Genomic DNA, 17,865 nt, shown 5'->3' with positions numbered 1-17,865 from the left:
TTACTGGAGTTCACTTAGATATGACGTGTGATTTTTCTCCTGCTAATTTCAATACATTTCCTTTGTCTTTGTCTTTCAACATTTTCATTATCATGTGTCTTTGTGTTTTATCCTACCTGGGAGTGAATGTCTTTGTGTTTTATCCTACCTGGAATTCATTGAGCCTTTTGGGTATGTCAGTTAATGTTTTCCATCAATTTGGGACATTTTCAGCCATTGTTCTTCAGAGACGTTTTCTGCCCCTTTCTTTTGCTCCTGCCCGTCTGCTATTACTGTTTTCCATATTTGGTGCCTTATGGTATCCCACATTTCTCTGAGGCTCTGTTTGTCCTTCTCATGTTTTTCCTCTCTTGTATTTGGATTGCATGATCTCTGTAAATCTACCTTAATGTGGACTGAATGTATTTTCTGTCAGTTCCAATATACTGTTGAGCCCCTCCAGTGAATTCTTTATATCAATTGTACTTTCCAACTCCAGAATTTCCTTTTGGTTCTTTTTCATAATTTCTCTCTCATTTATCTTGAGGACTCTATTTGATGAGCCATTGTCATCATACTTTTCTTTATCTCTTTAAGCATGGTCACAGGCAGTTTCTGTCACTTGCCTTTTTTCCTGCTTTTCCACGCTTTCCTGTTTCTTTGCACATCTTGTTACTTTTTGTTGAAAACTGTACTTGTCAGGTCATATATTTTAAAGACCCTGGATACGGATTCCCCTCTTCCTGTCTGCCCTAGTAGTTTTTGTTGCTTGCTTGTCTGTCTGGTGGCCTGGCTGAGCTGTTTTAATGAGGTATGTTTTCCCGGCATCGTGAAGCTTCTGACTTCACAAGCCTCAGGGCGCAGCCTTGGCAAGTGGCGCAGCCTTGGCAAGTGCACGCTCACTGGCTCACTCGAGGTGACAATGGGCAAGAGGGACTCTCTTGGCTGTTCCTGTCCCTGGTTTCTCTGTTCAGCTGTCTGCCTGGCTGTTAGGCTCCCCTAATTGTGAACTGACGGCTCTGTTATTTTTGACAACACTCTGGGGCATAAATTCCTCCAGAGTCTAACCTGGTTACATCTGGGGTCCTTCGCAGTATCATTTTTGTGAAGTCTTGGGAGTTTGTTCTCACCCTGGAGGGCTCTTCTTAGAATCTTCCCTGGATCTCTCTGGTAATCTGGTTGGCCTGCGGTTTAGCTTTTTGCTGTCATTGAACTACCAGCTTCTCAGTTGCCATCTGGGTCTCCACCCTTGGGCTTGAACTTCCCCACACTCTGTTCTGAATAAAGTCACTTCTTTTGCAGAGAGCTTTAGAACTCCTTGTTCTATCTCACCCTTGGCAAAATCTCTCAGTCACTTCCCTGGAGAGTGGGGCAGGGCCTGTCGCCCGCTTGTCTCCGAGTGCCCCTGTTCCACACGCACACTACAGGCAGAGCGCTGTGTAAAGGCGATAGCTGTGGGCTTCTCAGCTCATCTATTCTGGAGTGAGGGCAGTCAGTGCACCAGCCCTGGCCACCTGGGCTGCGACCCCTGTGCTAGAGCCTCCCCACTGTGGTGGGGGCTGGAGGAAGGGAGAGAGCCCCACCTCCCGGCCTCCCCCTCCTGGAGCTTAGCCCCTGCAACTTGGACCTGGGAGGTGGGGTGAGAGGTGCCGGCAGCTGCCCGTCTGTGCCGTAGCCCTTAACCGGTGCCTGGGTAGAGAGAATCCCTTGGCGGGCAATGCCCAGCTGAGTGGAGCTTGCATCACACTGAGCTGGATGGGCTCAGGTGCCATAGACTCACTGTTCTCATCTAGATTTCCTTGATTTTCTTGAATAAATGTTTCTTCACTTGCTGTGTGCCCTGAGGCTGTAATTTCCAGCGACTGTAAGTGGTTGATTGTTTCACCAGTTGTGGCTGCTGTGCTGGAGAGGGAGGAGGTGGCATGCCTTGACCATTCTGGAAACCATTCCTCCCCTGTTGCTTTTTAAATACTGTATTTTAACCTGGATTTCCTAAATTATCAACTTGCGAGATGATGAGTCGCTGACGGAGAGGAGGAAATGAGCGCACCTGTCCGTTATCCCCTCTCCTCCTCTTTTCAGTCTGCTTTGGCCAAATATGTTTTTATGGTTAAGCTTTATGATGGTTAGGTTTTAAAATAATTACATTTTATTTTGTAACTATGTTTTAATTATTATTTCTTTATAGTTGAATAAATGAAAGGCTGATAATGGACATTTATTTCATGAACATAATTATTTTTCTGCAGAACCTAAGTATCTTGAACATCTTGAATATCTCCGAAGATATCAGTTAGAATTTTTTTTAGTTTTCTTGGCCCTGGGATTGCTTCTGTGTGATCTACAATCAGTCATTTACCTGTTCATCCTGGTTCTTCCTCGGGCTTGGGGCATCCTGGATTGTCCCTGTGAATGGATGAAGCATTTCGTTGTTTGATGTAGGGGCTAAGGAGGGTTCATCTCCAATTCTCAATGCATTTCCCGAGGAGGTGTCTCTTAGGAAGGGAGGGCCCACGGTGGGCTCTGCATAAGGTGGTGGCAGCAGAGCCTGGTAAGCCCGGAAGACCCCGCCCACTTTTCTCTGTGGCTTCCCTGGATGGAGCTGCCTTTGCTTTGCTCCTCTGAGTCGCCGAGCAGATACCTCAGTCTCCTTCCCCTTTTTGAGCCCCTTCCCCCATCCGGGGAGCCCGCCTTGTGCCTGCCATTCCTCTCTGGGCATGCGGCGCTGTCTCGGTCTGAGGCTCGCACGTTGGGACCTCTGCTGGCCTTGGTAGTTGGCCCCTGCCCTGCGCTTCCCGCTGTCCACCCTGTACTTGGGTGACCACTGGATCCTTTCAGATTTGCCTTTAAGTGTTCTCAGTGATTTTTCCCTGTTAATCTAATGCCATCGTCTTTCTACATTTTAGGGACTCCTCCAAATTGCTAGTCTTTATACCACTCCCCACTCCCTTTTTTTTAAGGCAGTGTGTTACTCTGTCACCCAGGCTGGTGTGCAGTGGCATGATCTCAGTGGTCTCTCTATGTTGCCTAGGCTGGTCTTGAACCCCTGGGCTCAAGCAGTCTGCCCACCTCTGCCTCCCAAATTACTCCCAAAGTGAGCCACTGCGCCTGGCCAAATACCCTTTGTTGATGTTGTTTTGATTTGATTCTTACTCTGAGAAGTAGTTGTTTACTCTTTCATTTCAGTAGGACCCTGAGCAGGCAGTGGATACATTTGTTTTTCACCATTTTAAACTAAAAGGACTAGAGCTGAACAATGTAGTCACCTCTGCCCATTTTCCATCTGCAGTAGGAGATGGATCATCTGGTGCACAGGAGCAGCTCCGTCAGCACTGGCCCGGTGCCGAGCACTTGGCAGTGAGGCGCAGTGCGCTAGGACACTCGCCTACAGCAAGAGCCTGTGTCCCTGTTGCCGCTTCCCCTTTGGGCCCCATAGAAGCAGAAAGGCATGTAGGTTCCACCACACAGATTCCCCGCAGCCGCGTTAGACGCGTTCCCACTGAAACGCCGGACAGCGCTGACGGGCGGCTTATGTTCTTTATCGTCTTCTGAACTTGGACAGGAAATGGCTTTGATAGTTGCGGAAAACAGTTTGGTTAAGCTCTGTTGGAATGAAGTTTCGAGAGGAATCCGTGTGTGCAGCTCACTTGGGCACTTGTGTTTGTTTCCCAGCAGTCACCTTCGTCCCGGTGTCCAAGGCGAGCGGGCAGGCAGAGGTGGACGACATCCTCGCAGCCGTCCGCCCGACCACGCGCCTCGTGAGCATCATGCTGGCCAACAACGAGACCGGCGTCGTCATGGTGAGTCGGCCTCTGTTTCCCTTTAAGGAGAGCTCATGGGGAAGAACAGGGGCTTCGAATCTCGTGGTGTCTCAGGTTTCCCAGCTCTGGCCTCTGCCATTTCTCTGTTCAGTTTGATAACACTCGGCCTGTGCTCCCTACTCCTGATTTCTCTCATTCTGTTTTCATCAAATCGGAGCAGCATACTCAACTGTCTCCTTTCCCCGTCAGCCCGTCCCTGAAATCAGCCGGCGCATGAGAGCCCTGAACCAGGAACGGGCAGCAGCCGGGCTGCCTCCCATCCTTGTGCACACGGATGCCGCACAGGCCTTGGGGAAGCGGCGCGTGGATGTGCAGGAGCTGGGCGTGGACTTCCTTACAATCGTGGGGCACAAGGTATGTGGCAGAGGCTTCCCTCTGGGCGGAGCCTGCTGCGCAGGTGGCTCTTCAGTCCTCGGTCCCGTAAGCCTCACTGCCCACTGTCAGCCAGGCGCTGGGGGCACTGTGAGGAGCAACCCGGGATCTCTGTCCTCAGGAGCTTTAAGGGGGGAGCCCCACATGGCCAGCGTGCCAGGACGAATGCCGTGACAGGGATGATGGGGCAGGGTTGGGGCGGTAGGCGAAGCTAGGGGAGGAGACATTGGGGTCTGCAGGGAGAGGGAGGCCGAGGGTCTGGCCAGGCAGCAGGTGTCTCTGCAGAGGGCGTGGGGCGGAAGGTGTGGGTTCAGGAAATGGTTGTTTTCTCCACCTCAATCCAGATGCAGCTCCTCAGCAACAGCTCAGCAACCATCTTTAAGGTGGGGTCTGGGGAAAACAGTTAACAGTAAAGACCCTTTGGAAAAGTTTGCACATCCTCTGGCCACTAACCAGGGCCTGAAATATTTTTAGTACTCAGTTTTGAAGCACAGTCCTCAGCTGGTTTCCAAAGGCATGTCTGTGCTGGCCTGACAGTGTGCCACTTGAGTTTCGCATTGTGTCCATTGGGAGCATGGAATCATTTGCAGGAAAAGCCCTGGGCAGGCGCTGGCTCCAGCCCCTCTATGTATGCCTTCTCTTTTTCTTTTTACCTGTGATTCTTACGATTTGAGATCCTTTTACATGTCCTGTTACAGGATGTGCGGGGGAGCTCTGCCTGCCGCAGAGCTGGGAACGCGTCCGCACCAGCGCTGCCTCCTAGGCTGGGGTTCCACCCTCCCCCTTAAGGCTTTTCTGACTCTCTGTCAAAAGCGGTGGCACGTAGAGGCACCACAAGGAAGCAGCAGGACTGTGCATTGCAGAGTATATCTGCTGTGTGCCTTAAGCACTTAGCACGTATACAGAGTAGGTCGTTGGAAAGTTCTGGTTGAATAAATGGCTAACTTTTCCTTCCAGTTTTATGGTCCCAGGATTGGCGCACTTTATGTCCGAGGACTTGGTGAATGTACCCTTCTCTACCCTATGCTGTTTGGAGGTGGACAAGAACAGAATTTCAGGCCAGGGTAAGGCAGAAAGTGAAAGTCTCAGACCTACTGGCCGTGTCATCTGTCTGTAGAGCAGTGACATTGTAAAGAACCATGGCACCGTTTCTTTGTCTCGTGGGGCTCTGTAGCAGAGTCCATGCTGCTACTTTGACACAGCTGGCTACACTGACTGATTTTACGCTGAGGACTCACGGGACCTGCAGTCTCTCTGGAAATGATTGAAAGCAATGAAGGGAATCTCCGTTTCTTTTAACTGCTTCAAAGCATCCAATTCCCCCTGTAATTTTGGCCCAGCCCACTGGAGAAGGAACTGTTGGACCCTTCGTAGCTGAGGCCTGCTGCTGTTTTAACTTCAGGGATCAGCAGGGCCACACGGAAGCACCCCGGTCTTCTTTCTGATAGCTCCTGTGTCCCCTCTATGTATAGTGACATGTTAACTGGGAAATTACTTGTTGTCCCCACTACACTTTTGGTTAGAAACTTCTTACGAAGAGAGAAACAGCAGCATGGGGATGAGTTCCCTGGGTTTTCTTTTTGCTTTGTGTATCCCACACAGTGCTGAGGAAGCTGGCAAACCTGAAATGCCAGGAAGGGCAGACACAAAAATGCCCAACCAAAGCCTGTCCTTTCCAGCCAGCGGACCAGGAAAGGAGCGGCCTAGCAAGACAGAAGACCTTTAGACAACAGCTGCTTTACTCCCGCCAGGCACTACAGAATAGTTGTGCTGCCACACCTATCAACGCTGGCCAAGATTCAGCGGGAAACCCAGACTTCCACCAATACAGGCTGTCACGAGGCACTCCACACCCTCGCCGGGTGTGTCAAGTAGGCCGGGTAGAGATCCAGGACTTCCATCCCCACCAGCCAGTCATGAGACACCGTCCCCATGGTGTCAGCAGAGACCATATATAGGGATCTTGGACCCACATGTGTCAGTCACAAGGAGCATCCTCCCGTTGGCTGTCAGCACCAGCCAAGTAAGAAATCTAGACATCGGCCGGGCGCAGTGGTTCATGCCTATAATCCCAGCACTTTGGGAGGCCGAGATGGGCAGATTGCTTGAGGTCAGGAGTTTGAGACCATCCTGGCCAACATGGCAAAACCTTGTGTCTACTAAAAATATAAAAATTAGCCAGGTGTGGCGGCGTATACCTCTCATCCCAGCTACTCGGGAGGCAGACGCAGGAAAATTGCCTGAACCCGGGACGCAGAGGCTGCAGTGAGCCGAGATAGCACCACTGCACTCCAGCCTGGTGACAGAGCAAGACTCTGTCTCAAAAAATAAAAGGAAACTTAGGCTTCTACTTTACTTGGCAGGAATACGAGTGGCATACTCCTGCCAGTGCAGTGTCAGAAAAAGCCAGCAAAACCAGAAAGCTTGACTAAGATCTAGACTCTAATAACGTAAGGAAAAAATGTCCAGGTTTCCAGTGAAAATCATTCATGCTACCAAGAGCTAGAAAGATCTCACACTGAATGAAAAATAATATATGCCTGCACTGAGATGATGATATTAAAATGATCTAACAAATATTTCACAGCAGACACAGTAGAAATGCTTCAGTGAGAAATTGTGAACACACTTGAAACAAGTGAAAGTGTCAGCAAAGAGAAAGACAATGTGAAAGAAGAACCAGATGGAGATTGGAAATTGTGGCACTAACAACTACAGTAGCCAAAATATGAAGCCCAGTGGATGGGCTTAACAGAAGAAGAGGGAGAACGAGGAAAGAAATCTATGCACCGAAAGACAGAGCAATAGAAATCCAGATCACAGAGAACTAGAATGGGGTTTAAAGTAGAGCTTCAGGGACCAGTGAGATGACACATGATATAACATTCGTTTCACTGAAATCCCTGGAAGAGAGAAGATGACAGGCTGCAAAAGTCCTTGAAGAAATAATGACTAAAAAATTTCCTGAATTTGGCCAGATGCGGTGGCTCACACCTGTAATCCCAGCACTTTGGGAAGCTGATCACGAGGTCGGGAGTTCGAGACCAGCCTAACCAACATGGTGAAACCCTGTCTCTACTAAAAATACAAAAATTAGCTGAGCATAGAGGCACTTGCTTGTAATCCCAGCTACTTGGGTGGCTGAGACAGGAAAATCGCTTGAACCTGGGAGTCGGAAGTAGCAGTGAGCCAAGATCGCACCACTGCACTCCAGCCTGGGCCACAGAGCAAGACTCTCTCTCAAAAAAAAAAAAAAAAAAGAAAAAAGAAAAAATTACTGAATTTGGCAAGACACATAAACATACAGAATCAAGAAACTGAACAAACCCCAAATAGGATAAACCCAAAGAAATCCCTGCCAAAGACACATCATTAGACTTCTAAAAAGGAGAGAAAATTATTGAAAACAGTCAGAGAAAGATGACACTTGACCAGTAAGGGAAAAAGAATTTGAATGAGAGTGAATTTCTCAGCAGACACCAGAAAGACCAGAATAAAGGGACATAATATTTTTCAAGTACTCAAAAAAAAGTGTCAAGCCAGAATCCTGTACCCAGTGAATGTATCTTTCAGGAATGAGGAAGTAATCAAATCATTCTCAGATGAAGGAAAACTTAAGGATTTGTCACCAAATGCAATAGGCTTCCCTCCTCCCCTAGAGTTCTCTGAATTATGTTTGATAGCATAAGCAAAAATCGTAGCAATATCTGACGTGGCTCAAAATGTACATAAAGGAAATATTTAAGATAATTGGGCGAGTCATGGTGGCACGCACCTGTAGTCCTAGCTACTTAGGAGGCTGAGGCAGGAGAAGCACTTGAACCCGGGAGGCGGAAGTTGTAGTGAGCTGAGATGGCACCACTGTACTCCAGCCTGGGTGACAGAGTGAGACTCCATCTCAAAACAAAAAAATAATTATAGAAAGGCAAAGGTAAATGAACATAAAAGGAGATGAGGTCTGTGTTTCACTGGAACTGGCAAAATTACAACACAAGCTGGCACAGTGGCTCACACCTATAATCCCAGTGCTTTGGGAGACCAAGGCAGGAGGATTGCTGGAGGTCAGGAGTTCAGGACCAGCCTGGGTAACATAGTAAGATATCATCTCTAAAAAAAATCTTTTTAATTAGCTGGGCATAGCAGTGCATGCCTGTAGTCCCAGCTACTAAGGAGGCTGAGGGGGAAGGATCACTTGAGCCCCAAAGTTTGAGTTTGCAGTGAGCTGTGAGCACACCACTGCACTCCAGCCTGGGCAACAGAGCAAGACCTTGTCTGTTTTTTAAAAAGACAACATTAACTGGGTGTGGTGGCTCACATTTCTAATCCCAGCACTTTGGGAGGCCAAGACAAGTGGATTGCTTGAGGCCAGGAGTTCAAGACCAGTCTGAGCAACATGGTGAAATCCTGTCTTCACAAACAATAAAAAAAATTAGCTGGGTGTGGTGGTCTCAGCTACGTGGGAGGCTGAGATACGCAGTAGGATTGCTTGAGCCCAGGACAGACCTCTGGCAAGACTGACCAAAAAACAGAGAAGCTATAACATCAGGAATGAAACAAGGAGTATCACTCCAGGCCCTGCAACCGTCAAAAGGATAATAAGGGAATGCTACAAATAACTCTACACATATGAAGTTGACAAACTTAGATGAAACTGACCACTTCCTCAAAAAACACAAACTACCACAACTCACTTGAAATAAAAGAGATCATTTGAATAACTAACCAATAGGAAATAGCTTTAAAACTCCCTAAAGAGTTGGTTTAAAGTCTATTTTATGAGAGACAAAAAAGAAAAAAAAAAAAAAAAAAACTCCCTAAAGAGAAGTCTTCAGGCCCAATGGCTTCACTAGAGAATTCTACCAAATAATTCTTTGTTTAAAGAAGAATTAACATTTCTACACAGTTTCTTACAGAAAATAAAGAGGAAGGACAACTTCCCAGTTCAAGAAACTATTATCCTGATACTAAAACCAGATAAAGACAGTACAAAAAAAACTTCCGTAGACCAACATCCTCATGCATTTCCTGGGTTGTTTTTTTTTTTTCTTTATTTTTGCCCCCACTCACCCCCCATCCTCATGAATTTCAATGCAAAAAATGTTTAACAAAATGTTTACAAATAGAATTCAGCAATACATAAAAAGTATACACAGCTGGGTGTGGTGGCTCACGCCTGTAATCTCAACACTTTGGGAGGCTGAGCCAGGGAGGTCAGGGTTACTTGAGCCCAGGAGCTCAAGACCAGGCTGAGCAACATAGTGAGACCCCTCTACAAAAAATTTAAAAATTGGCCAGATGTGGTGGCACAGGCCTATAGTCCCAGTCATTTGAGAGGCTGAGATAGGAGGATTGCTTGATCCTGGAAGGTTGAGGCCACAGTGAGCCATGATCATACCACTGCACTCCAGTCTGGGTGAAAAAGTAAGACTCTGTCCCAAAAAAAAAGAAAAAAAAGAATGATACACTGTGACCAAGTGGCATTTATTCCACAGATGCAAGACTGGTTCAATATTCAAAATGAAGTCTAGAGTCAGGCATGGTGGCTCACGCCTGTATTCCCAGAACTTTGGGAGACCAAAGCAGGCAGATCACTTGAAGTCAGGAATTCAAGCCCAGCCTGGCCAACATGGTGAAACCTTGTCTCTACTAAAAATACAAAAATTAGCCAGGTATGGTGGCAAGTGCCTGTAATCCCAGCTATTTGGGAGGCCGAGGCACAAGAATCACTTGAACCTGGGAAACAGAGATTGCAGTGAGCTGAGATGTCTCAAAAAAGAAAAAAATGCGATCAAGGCATGCAATCAAGACAGGGTGTGGTGGCTCATGCCTGTAATCTCCCAGTACTTTGGGATGCCAAAGCGAGAGGCTCACTTGAGGCCAGGAGTTCAAGGCCAGCCTAGGTAAACTGCAAGACCATCTCTACAAAAATAAAAAAATTCGATCAATGGGCTGGGCTTGGTAGCTCATGCCTGTAATCCCAGAACTTTGGGAGGCTGAGGCAGCGGATTACCTGAAGTTGGGAATTCGAGACCAGCCTGACCAACATGGAGGAACCCTGTCTCTACTAAAAATACATAATTAGCCAGGCGTGTGATCCCAGCTACTTGGAAGGCTGAGGCAGAAGAACCTGGGAGGCGGAGGTTGTGGTGAGCCTAGATCGTGCCACTGCACTCCAGCCTGGGCAACAAGAGCAAAACTCTACCTAAAAAAAAAAAAAAAAAAAAAAAAAAAAAAAAAAATTCAATCAATGTAATCCACCATATTAACAAGCTAATGAATAAAGAAGATAACATGATCATATTTGATGCAGCAGAAGCCTTTGACAAAATTCAGCCGTTCATGTTAAACAACTCAGAATCATAGGATTCGTGGGGAACTTTCTCAACTTGAACATCTGCATAAAACCTACAGCTAACATCATACTCAGTGGCAAAAGCTTGAATGTTTTACTCCTGTGGTTGGGAGAACAAAGCAGGGATGTCCACTGTTACCACACTTATCCAAACATAATGCTGGAAGTTCCAGGCAGTGCAGTAAGGCAAGAAAAGGAAGCAAAAGGCATACAGATCAGAATGGAAGAGGTGACACTGTTGCTAATCAGATCACACGACTATCTGTAAATATCCCAAGGAATGGACAAGAGAACTCCTAGAACTAATAAGTGAGTATAGCAAGGTTGCAGGACACAAAATAAACATACAAAAATCTGTCTTATTTTTACATAATGGTAATGAACAGATGGACAGTAATATTAAAAATGTAATACCATTTACACCGAAACACAATTACTCTGATATAAACTAGCAAAATATAAGGGACTTATATGCTGAAAATAATATAATGTGGATGAGAGAAATCAAAGAAGATTTAAGCAGAGACACATACTATGTTCATGGATTGGAAGATTCTACATTCCAAAGATGTCAGTTCTCTCCAAATTGATATACAATTTCTATCAAAATCCCCGCATGTAGATCAATGGAGGAGAATAGACCCAACCAGAAATAGGCTCATATGAGTTACAGGTGCAGATACAACTGCAGGAGATGCAAATCAATTCAGATGAAAGTTAGGCTTAAAGCAGATGGTGCCAAGGCAGTTAGACAACCATAGGCAAAAAAATGAAGCTTGACCCAAGTACTACATAAAGCTTGTCCAACCTGCCACCTGCAGGCTGCATGCGACCCACAACAGCTTTGAATATATGACCCAACACTAATTCATGAACTTTCTTAAAACATTGTGGGTTTTCTTTTGGTTTGTTTTTGGTGATTCTTTTTTAAAGCTCATCAGCTATCATTAGTGTATTTTATATGTGGCCCCAGACAATTCTTCCAGTGTGGCCTAGGGAAGCCAAAGGATTAGACAACCCTGTCTTTTTTTTTCTTTCTTTTTTTTTTTTTTTTTTTTCCGAGACGGAGTTTCGCTCTTGTTACCCAGGTTGGAGTGCAATGGCGCGATCTCGGCTCACCGCAACCTCCGCCTCCTGGGTTCAGGCAATTCTCCTGCCTCAGCCTCCTGAGTAGCTAGGATTACAGGCACGTGCCACCATGCCCAGCTAACCCTGTCTTATACCTTAGAAAATATTAACTCAAAATAGATTATGAAATTAAATGTAAAACTTAAGCGATAAAACCATTTAAAAATAGGAGAAAATCTTCAAGTTCTAGGACTAGGCAGAGAGTTCTTAGAGGTGACACCAAAAGCATCCATAAAAGGAAAAATTGATAAATTAGACTTCATTAGAATTCAAAGCTTTTGCTTTGGGAAAGACCATATTAAGAAGATGAGAAGATAAGCTACATACTAGGAAAAAATATTTTCAAATGACGAGAGAACGGAATAGTATCTAGAATATATCAAGAACTCACAAAATTCAGCAGCAAAAATAACAAAAAATTCAATCAAAATAGACAAAAAAAAAAAAAAAAAAACAGACATTTCACCAAAGAGGAGACCCAGGTAACAAGCATAGGAAAAGATTTTCAACAGCACTAGTTATTAGGGAAATGCAAATTAAAACCACCAGACACCACCCAACAGCACTTATCAGAATGGCAAAAATAATAGAGACAGCAGCAAATGCTGGTGAGGGCGCAGAAAAAATATCTGCCGGTAAACAAGCAATAGCCAGGTCCAGAGGGTTAAGAAAACTTTGTTCAGGCAAACTTAAGAAACTATTGGACGGGGCGTGGTGGCTCATGCCTGTAATCCCAGCACTTTGGGAGGCCAAGGCAGGCAGATCACGAGGTCAGGAGTTTGAGACCATCTTGGCCAACATGGTGAAACCCCATCTCTACTAAAAATACAAAAATCCTGGCGTGGTGGCACACGCCTGTAATCCCAGCTACTCAGGAGGCTGAGGTAAGAGAATTGCTTGAACCCAAGAGGCAGAGGTTGCTGTGTGCCACTGCACTCCAGCCTGGGTGACAGAGTGAGACTCCATCTCAAAAAAAAAAAAAAAAAATTGAGAAATTATTAATTTTTTGTGTTCTTATTTTTTTTCTGGAAATAAGTAATAAGTTCTGTTCAGTTTTTAGGTCAGAGTATACAAGGCATTGTCTTTAGGGTCTCTTGCACATCTCCTTTGAGTGCGCACACACACGCACACACACACACACACGTTTACTGAGGCCTGAAATCTTGAAAACAAAGGGTTCTCCCCTGTCCCATATCATCCCTGTTTGGCAGTGAGAACCAAAGAGAGCTGTGCCATGGGGCCTGCAGGAGGAAGAGTGCTTTTTTTAGGAACAGGATCCAGATAGAATTGTCAAAGTGAACACCCGACACTTGTCACCCACAGTGGGCCTTGTTGGTCTTCACTGGGCCAGGACAAGTGAAAACTCGGCAGGGGAGGTTTCTGGGGCCTGCAGCTGCCATTGAGATAAGCCACAGGGCTCATGCTCAGGAAAGATGGAGTGTTTTTATTTCAACACAGTGACTTTCATGGAGACAGGAGTCCTTCCTGAGACATTTGTTTATTCTTGCTTAATTCCTTGTTTCTTACAGGACAGAGAACACCCCAATGATTGCTGGCCTTGGGAAGGTGAGCCCTGGTGACCTTGAGAGGATAAGTTGATTGCTTTGGCGTCAGTTTCCCCAGCAGCTCTAGTAGGAATCTGGGACTTTAGGGAGATCATATTCATGATCTCATAAGCGGACTGACAAGAAAAAGCCTAGAATCTTATTTATCAGCCTGGAGAGCTGTACTTACTCAGATCTGTGGAGTAGCGGCACTGGCTTAGCCTTTGAAAGGAAAAGACTCCTTGTCTCTGTCTCTTCTGATACGAGAAACAGTGGTACCGTTACAGCAGAGGTGAAGCGTCAGGCCACAGGTTCACACATTCCCAAAGGTGTCGGCGGCCCCTATACCATCAACTCTCAGTCCCCGATAGGTCTGTGGGGGTGTGAGGCATCATGGCCAGTGCAGCACCTGCACCAGGCCCTGCACCTGCCCTGCACCAGGCCCTGTCCTGCGTCTGTGACAGTAACCAGGCTCAGGTTTTGCCATGTGAAGGCAGGGGTCCTGGTTGCATCTCGGGCCATTCCCCCGCTCTGCAGGAGGCCTCTGCTCAAAGCCCACTTTCTTCAAACAGCCCTCCATGAACTACAGCTACACCGGTCCCCCTGTCCCCTGCTGCCGCACTCTGTCCCTGACAGCTTTAGGTCCTCCATCTGATGTTTCTCTGCAGTGTCTATGATGGATGCCCCACCTCCTGCTTCCCCTTTGGAGGGGCTCCTGGCCATGTCTGCCTTAGTATCCCCAGTACAGAAGAAAGGGCTTGGGCCCCTGGAGGCCAGGCCTTGCGAAGAGTGCACGGATTCCCTGTTACTTAGAATATTCAAAATTATATTCTTAACAGTGATAACTAAGGCTACATTTACTAGAAGGAAGAGTGTGTTTTTTGTTTGTTTGTTATGGAGTCTCACTCTGTCACCCAGGCTGGAATGCAGTGGTGCAATCTCAGCTCACTGCAGCCTTTGCCTCCTGGGTTCCAGAGATTCTCCCACTTCAGCCTCTGAGTAGCTGGGACTATAGGCATGCACCACCAGGCCTGGCTAATTTTTGTAATTTTAGTAGAGACAGGGTTTCACCATGTTGGCCAGGCTGGTCTCGAACTCCTGACCTCAAGTGATCCACCCACCTTGGCCTCCCAAAGTGCTGGGATTACAGGAGTGAGCCACCACGCGCGGCCGGAAGAGTGCATTTTAAGTGGAGTCCAGTACCTGCTCATATTAACCCGAATGATGAAGTAGTGATGTGGTCCACAGGCTTTGAAATATCCAGGGTTCAAATCCTGGCTCGAAACTTCACTTGCCATGTGCCATGGGTCAGGTCACTTAAACTCGCTGAGTCCTGACTATCCCCCCTGCCAGAAGGGAATCATGTAGCAGCTTCCTAACTAGAGCCTCAGCTCACAATGCTCGAAGCCCCCCACCCCCTTACCTCCATGCTTCTGGAGTTGCATCTGTACCCGTAACAGCAGAAGTGCCAAGGCTCGGTCTCAGCCCCAGCACCGAGACTCTGATCCCACCAGTGCTCTAGATAGCCCCTCTCCGCCACCCAGCCTGGACTCCATCCTACACATACCTCCCCTGCGTGCTTTCCCCCCTGTTCCTTTCTGCCTTGGTTGTGTGCTGGCAGCCTCCCCTGCACCCTCGTGGATCTGTCCTGTCACTGTGATGCTAGCCTGTGCTCCTGCCTTTGAACTTGACATCTTAGGCAGGCCCTGGCCCATCTCCTGGGAGGCCCATTCCTCTGAGTCCAAAACATGTCCCACCACAAAACATGTCTCCTCCACCCTCTTCCCACCTGGGCACCTCCCAGTATCCAGGTTCTCAGCTCTGAAGTCCAGGAGGTGCCCTCAGTCCTTCGTTGTCATCGTCCCCTGCCTCTCATGCCACACCAGTCCTGTCTGTCTGGACTCCAAAATACACCCAGGACCTGCCTCATGTCTGTTTTCATGGCGGCCAACCCTAGACCAAGGGCCCTGGATGCTGCCATGGCCTCCCGGGGGCCTGCTGCTGTCACTGCTGACACGCCCACAGGATGGCCACTCCACAGGCTGGTCAGACCATCGCCCCTCCCTCAGAGCTTCACGGCGTCTGCCCCGTGGCCAGGCCTGCAGGGCTACCAATCTGTCCCTGCACCTTCTCGCTCTGCACTCTACACCCGCCACACCAGGCCCCTCTGTTCTGGAGACAACGGCTTGCTGTCCCAGGCAGAGCCCTTGCTGGGACGCTGTTCCCTGCCTTTGAGCAGCCATCTCTGTCACCAGCCCACCTCTGGTCTATGGGGTCCCTCACAGCACTGACTGGTGGGTGGGGGTTCGCTCCCCTCTTCCCCTGCTTTTGTCCGTCCACCTCTCTGGGACATGGGCTCCTCCAAGGCTGGGATCCCCCTTAGGGCTGCTTTGTTGGGGCATTTCAAGTGCCTGGCGCTGTCGGGAGGTGCCTGGTAAAGTTGATTTCTGTGGCACTTCCACACCCTGCAAATGGCAGCACCCAAAAAATGCATTCTGTCTATGACTCAGGAGAATGAGCAGTTTCAGGAAATGTCACCTGTGCTGTTTAAAGCTTTTTTTTCACTCCTTTGTTTTGCAAGTAAATGTGCTTCCATTCATTGTTGAATGTCTGCCCCCAGGCTGCAGAGCTGGTGACCCAGAACTGGGAGGCTTATGAGGTCCACATGAGGGACATCCGGGATTACCTGGAGGAGAGGCTGGAGGTGAGCACAGGGGAGGGGTGGGTGTGTGGGGCAGGTGCTTGGAGAGAGGGGTGGGGTGCTGGCGGACCCCAGGGCCTGTGGGGATTGCAGCGGAGCCTGGAGCTCATCAGGATGCAGTGGGGGAAGAATGGCGAAGTGCATTGGGATGAGAAACCCTGAAAGAGGGACCCTAGGCCAGGGGGACGATCTTTTTTCAGAGACACATGATAAAACATGCAGAGGTGGTATTCTTTATGATCTGTGTGGAAGGTTCATGTTTCAGAATATTCAGGTTTTCTCCTAATTAACTTTGCCTCCCATAGTCCGTTCCCCTAACTATTCTAGGTAGATGCTGGTTGAAAAGTATTTACCTGCTGAGGTTGTGTTTCTGGAAAAGTCTAAATTTCAAGCAGTTGCTGGTGGGGGAGGGGTCTTTGAGGCTGTCACCAACTATTTCACTTATTTTTTTCAGGCTGAATTTGGTCAGAAGAGAATCCATCTGAATAGTCGGTTTCCAGGGACCGAGCGGCTTCCCAACACCTGCAACTTCTCCATCCGGGGACCCCGGCTTCAAGGTGACAGCCCCTCACCCTGGTCCTTCCACAGTGTGAGCACAGCTCCTGCTCTGCCTGGATTCTGGGCCGAGCCAGCGCCTCCCACGCACCCTGCCCCTGGCATGACGCAGCTTGTGCGGTCACGGGGCCTTGCTGGGGTTGCTGAGGGCAGATTTGGGTGGCTATGATGTGGCTCACAGGGCTCTTGCCACCAGCCCCTCCTCTCCCGGACTTGGCTCATTTTGCTGCTGCTGGGATGTGGACTGTGGCGTGTTCTCATGTCTGGCATTAGCACCGCCCCAAAAGCTGTCAGGGAAGGAAGGAACATTAACTGAATGTTAGGCATGTGTCTATTCTGTTAGCAATTTTTTTTCATTTGAGACAGTCTTGTTCTGTCGCCAGGTGCCAGGCTGGAGTGCAGTGGTATGATCTGAGCTCCCTGCAACCTCTGCCTCCCGGGTTCAAGCCATTCTCCTGCCTCAGCCTCCCGAGTAGCTGGGACTACAGGCGCGCGCCACCACGCCCAACTAATTTTTGTATTTTAGTAGAGATGGGATTTCACTGTGTTTGCCAACATGATCTCTCGACCTCATGATCTGCCTGCCTCGGCCTCCCAAAGTACTGGGATTACAGGTGTGAGCCACTGCTCCCGACCTCTGTTAGCAATTTTTATTAAATATTTCATCAGAGTAGGTAAAAGGGGAGGCGATCAGTTTTAAAAACCGGCAGACGCCGGGCGCGATGGCGCACACCTGTAATCCCAGCACTTTGGGAGGAGGCCGAGGTGTGTTGATCACTTGTGACCAGTTCGAGACCAGCCTGGACAACACAGTGAAACCCTGTCTCTACCAAAAACTACAGAAAATTAGCCAGGCATGGTGGTGTGTGCCTGCAGTCCCAGCTACTCGTGAGGCTGAGGCAGAATTGCTGGAACCCAGAGGTTGCAGTGAGACAAGATTGAGCCGCTGCACTCCAGCCCGGGCTGCGCAACAGTGAGGGAGGCTCTGTGGTCACAAACAAAACTAACTGGCAGAGTAAGGATCAAGTGCAAATCTGGATTTCTCGTGACATTTGCCTTGGCTGAAACAGTTAGGATCACCCCTGTCCCAGATGCACCTAAGACCTGGTCTGCCCCGACACCCTGAGAGTGGAAATCCGGGTCGTCGACCAGCCGCTTGTCATTCGGGAGAAAGTTATAGTGGCCCGAGAGCACCATGAGCTGCATCTGTAGATGAGTTTTTGGCTTCTGAGAAGATGAAGGTGTTGCTTCATTCTTCCTGGATCACGCAGAGAGACCTGGCAGACGTGTTTGGCCCATGAAGAAAAGCCCATGGGTACCCGTCATGGCGGCTGCGTTCATGAGAACCCGGCTGAAACGCGTTTTTGTGGGCAAGGAGGCGTGAGTCTCCTTGATCTTCTCAGATTCCTTACC

The 17,865-nt window shown here is 48.2% G+C and overlaps 1 protein-coding gene across 5 annotated transcripts in view; it reads left to right on the top strand.

Moving 5' to 3' along the window:
- SCLY (selenocysteine lyase) overlaps positions 1-17,865 on the top strand; it is a 44,236-nt gene that overhangs the window by 21,750 nt on the left and 4,621 nt on the right. For 4 of the 5 annotated variants that reach the window (XM_010347249.3, XM_010347250.3, XM_003936754.4 and 1 more), the window contains 6 exons: positions 3,652-3,779; positions 3,990-4,154; positions 5,130-5,236; positions 13,182-13,218; positions 15,817-15,900; positions 16,352-16,454. In XM_010347249.3, the coding sequence (XP_010345551.3) occupies positions 3,652-3,779; positions 3,990-4,154; positions 5,130-5,236; positions 13,182-13,218; positions 15,817-15,900; positions 16,352-16,454 (624 nt within the window). The remainder of the gene's footprint in view (positions 1-3,651; positions 3,780-3,989; positions 4,155-5,129; positions 5,237-13,181; positions 13,219-15,816; positions 15,901-16,351; positions 16,455-17,865) is intronic. The other variant, XM_010347247.3, reaches the window with a different exon arrangement.

This window comes from Saimiri boliviensis, chromosome 5, assembly GCF_048565385.1.
Source record: "Saimiri boliviensis isolate mSaiBol1 chromosome 5, mSaiBol1.pri, whole genome shotgun sequence".
In the NCBI taxonomy this organism is placed as follows: domain Eukaryota; kingdom Metazoa; phylum Chordata; class Mammalia; order Primates; family Cebidae; genus Saimiri; species Saimiri boliviensis.
The sequence above is the reverse complement of the archived record's forward strand: the minus strand, read 5'-3'. Positions and strand labels throughout refer to the sequence as shown.